Raw genomic sequence first — 3,061 nt, forward strand, 5'->3', positions numbered from 1 at the left:
GCCAAAACCCTCGGAAAAAGAGGGATTCTATTTCTCCATATGTTTCGGACCGGTTGCTTGTACAACTTTTGTCGTGCCGTGCGCGGGCGAAAGAAGATTAAGATTCAAGGCATCCCAAATTCACACGTAGGCCGACACCTGTACTTACTCCTCACCACCCCACTATGATGTTGACCCTTTCCGTGTCCACTTTGCATTTGTCCACATGTCCACCTCACTCTCACCACCATTAAAAGACCGACACGTGTACATCTGAAGATAAACATCTAGAAATCTCAATGATAATCATCAGCCGAGCCAGATGGCAGCCTCCCATTGGTGATTTAGTTGACAATTAGCCAACTCAAATCGTGCACGTTGTTGGTAACTACGGCGTGGCGGCTAAAACGAATTAAAGCCACGCATACACGCTACCTCAGTATATACACGCTCATTCCTCCTAGAAAAAACCAAGAAAGTAGCCTTGTTAGTTTGGAGGATACGTAGAAGAAAGTCTGGGAACGGCTTTATACGTAGAAAGGGCGCTAAGCAGCTAAAACAACTGGCTCTTTGTAAGAGTTCCCCACGACATATGATTTCATTGGGTTGGTTAAGCCATCAATCTGAAAACCCTGGGAGACTCTTCCTAGTAAAGAATTTTATTATTTAAGCAGACCTTCAAGAGGTAGAATCAACACAGTAGAAACTGTTTACTGAATTATAAATGGAGAGTGGAGGGGAGTGTCCAACAGTAAGAACAGAGGATTGCTCACACAGAAAGAAAAAGGAGAAGATGAAGAATAAGAGGTTCAGCGATGAACAGATAAGGTCACTGGAGTGTATGTTTGAAGAGGAGACGAAGCTCGAGCCAGGGAGGAAGCTGCAGCTGGCCAGAGAACTTGGGCTGCAGCCGCGGCAGATCGCGATATGGTTCCAGAACAGGAGAGCCAGGTGCAAGTCGAAGCAGCTCGAGCGAGAGTATAACATGCTGAGAGAGAGTTTTGATTCTCTGGCATCTAGTTTTGATTGTCTTAAAAAAGAGAAACAATGCCTTCTGATACAGGTATAGACACACACTCTTCTAATCATATATATTATTTCTTTTGCTTGCTTACCCCAATTGAGCTTTTTAAGGGCTCAATTCCCTCAACACAATATATAAACTAGAGAGTTACTGAGATTTTGCTGTGGTTTTTCAGATGCAGAAGCTGCGTGAACGGCTGGAAAAGACTCATAATGATGGAGAGACCAAAAGTGGTGAATGTGAAGAGAAACCCAAACTGATAGTGGAGGAGCGGCCAGATGTTGGAGGGTTTCTGTGTGAAAATGGCAAAAAAATGGAGGGAGAACTAGACCTTCTGAACATAGCACAACCTTCGGATAGCTCCTTAACTTTGACTGACAAGTGGTGTGGTTTTGATTCTGGTTATTTTTCTGACCAGTCATGTAGTGATTTCCAGTGGTGGGAGATTTGGCCCTGAAAGAAATCCAATTTAAAAATAAAAAAAATAAAAATTTGGGCTTGATTTTGTTGTGTTGAAGGGAAGTGTGCCTGTTTTGGTGTGTTCTAACACAGCCAAATCCAATATCTCTGATTACCCATGAACATAAGATGTAGAGGATATCAGTAATTGTGCAGAATCTTCAATCCTTTAATGCCACTGCAAGAAGAAGCAATAACGCATAGTATACAGAAAGATCTACGCTATTCTCCAAATTAGTTCTTCCCTTGGAAGGGTAGCATACCAGATGTATGTTGCCCTCTAGCAACATTACATGGAAACAGAGAGCTGGAATTTCACACACAAAGAACTGAAGAAATTGGAGGGAGGGAGCAAGGAAAGAAAGAGGAAGCAGCAACAAGTTGGGAGAAAATAGGAAAAGAGAACGTGTAATAGTGTGTGTGTTGCATTCGAGCTGCATATGCATCCATGCCAGCAATTTTATGCACATGCCCTGAACGGAAATTAAAAAGAGGCTCGTGCCATGTTTATGGTAATTCTACCATCTTTAGATGTTTGGCGAACCTCGAAACCAAACTCACCCGAAGATCTATGTCGGTTTCCCTTGCAACAAGGTTTTAAATTTCGGTTTTGGTGGAAATTTCGGCCAAAATCTTGTAAAATTCGGAGGAAATATTTCGATTGCTCTTCAATTTCGGTGGAAATCTTGTAAATAGGTTGTACTCCTCTTGAAAACAAAATTTCGGTTGTGGATTTCGTTCCAGGTCTGGCCAAAACCAATAAAGTGGATTTTTCAGTACTAAAACAAATTCTGAAATCAGAAAACATCCACCACAAAAAATGAAAGAATTTTTAAGTACCACTCCGGCAAAAAATTAATCAACTTGCAGGATTTGATAAAAAAAACTGTCATAGACGCCGCAAGAGGCTAAGATTTCTGCTGCCAGGTACAAGGTAGTCAAAGTGAGTTCTGGTGTTCTTCTGAATTGCAGAGTTTCAGTAACTCGTATGTTGGCTAACTATGCATTTCCACATATGTCAACATGGTGAGCACTGTCTGGCAAGAAAGATGTTTTTCTAGGACTACCACCCAACAACGGTTTCTCAATGAACTGGTGAATCTTGCAGGCCCGGGTTTATGTGTTCACATGGCGAAACTATTGGTCCTCTTACATTGTTTAGGTTCAACAAATTTCAATTTTCTCTCAAGAAGGACCAATTTTCCAGATTTAAAGGATGGCTATTAGGGAGTGATGACCCATGTCACAACCATATTGTCTTACCCATCAAAAAAAAAAAAACTATATTGTCAACGTCTAAGTTTTATGGCCATGCCTCACTGTTTCTTACATTGTTTCCACACTAAAAGAGAACAGGATACAAAATATGATACAAGAAGCATGAAACTAAATTACCCCAGACACACCACAGCAACCATAATGAAAGATCAATGGAAAATAAAAATTAACAGCGCTGAGAATCTTCTCATTAGTTTCAACCTATCTCCACGGATATTTAAACCCACTTGTCACGCATCTAACAACATTGACACCCTCGATCTCAAATCTTTGATTAAACACACCCTCTTTAGCAAGTAAATGTGCTATCTCATTTGCCTC

The 3,061-nt window shown here is 41.0% G+C and overlaps 1 protein-coding gene across 1 annotated transcript; it reads left to right on the plus strand.

Annotated features, from left to right (window-relative positions):
* Positions 1–463: 463 nt before the first annotated feature.
* Positions 464–2,205, plus strand: HB-12 (homeobox 12). Its single transcript, XM_077392337.1, has 2 exons — positions 464–1,042; positions 1,179–2,205. The coding sequence occupies exons 1-2, from the start codon at positions 704–706 to the stop codon at positions 1,458–1,460; spliced, it is 621 nt and encodes a 206-aa protein (XP_077248452.1). The 5' UTR covers positions 464–703; the 3' UTR covers positions 1,461–2,205.
* Positions 2,206–3,061: the final 856 nt, after the last annotated feature.

Source organism: Tasmannia lanceolata, unplaced genomic scaffold (assembly GCF_043159265.1).
Source record: "Tasmannia lanceolata isolate RefF3 unplaced genomic scaffold, GAP_Taslan_0.1 ptg000012l, whole genome shotgun sequence".
In the NCBI taxonomy this organism is placed as follows: domain Eukaryota; kingdom Viridiplantae; phylum Streptophyta; class Magnoliopsida; order Canellales; family Winteraceae; genus Tasmannia; species Tasmannia lanceolata.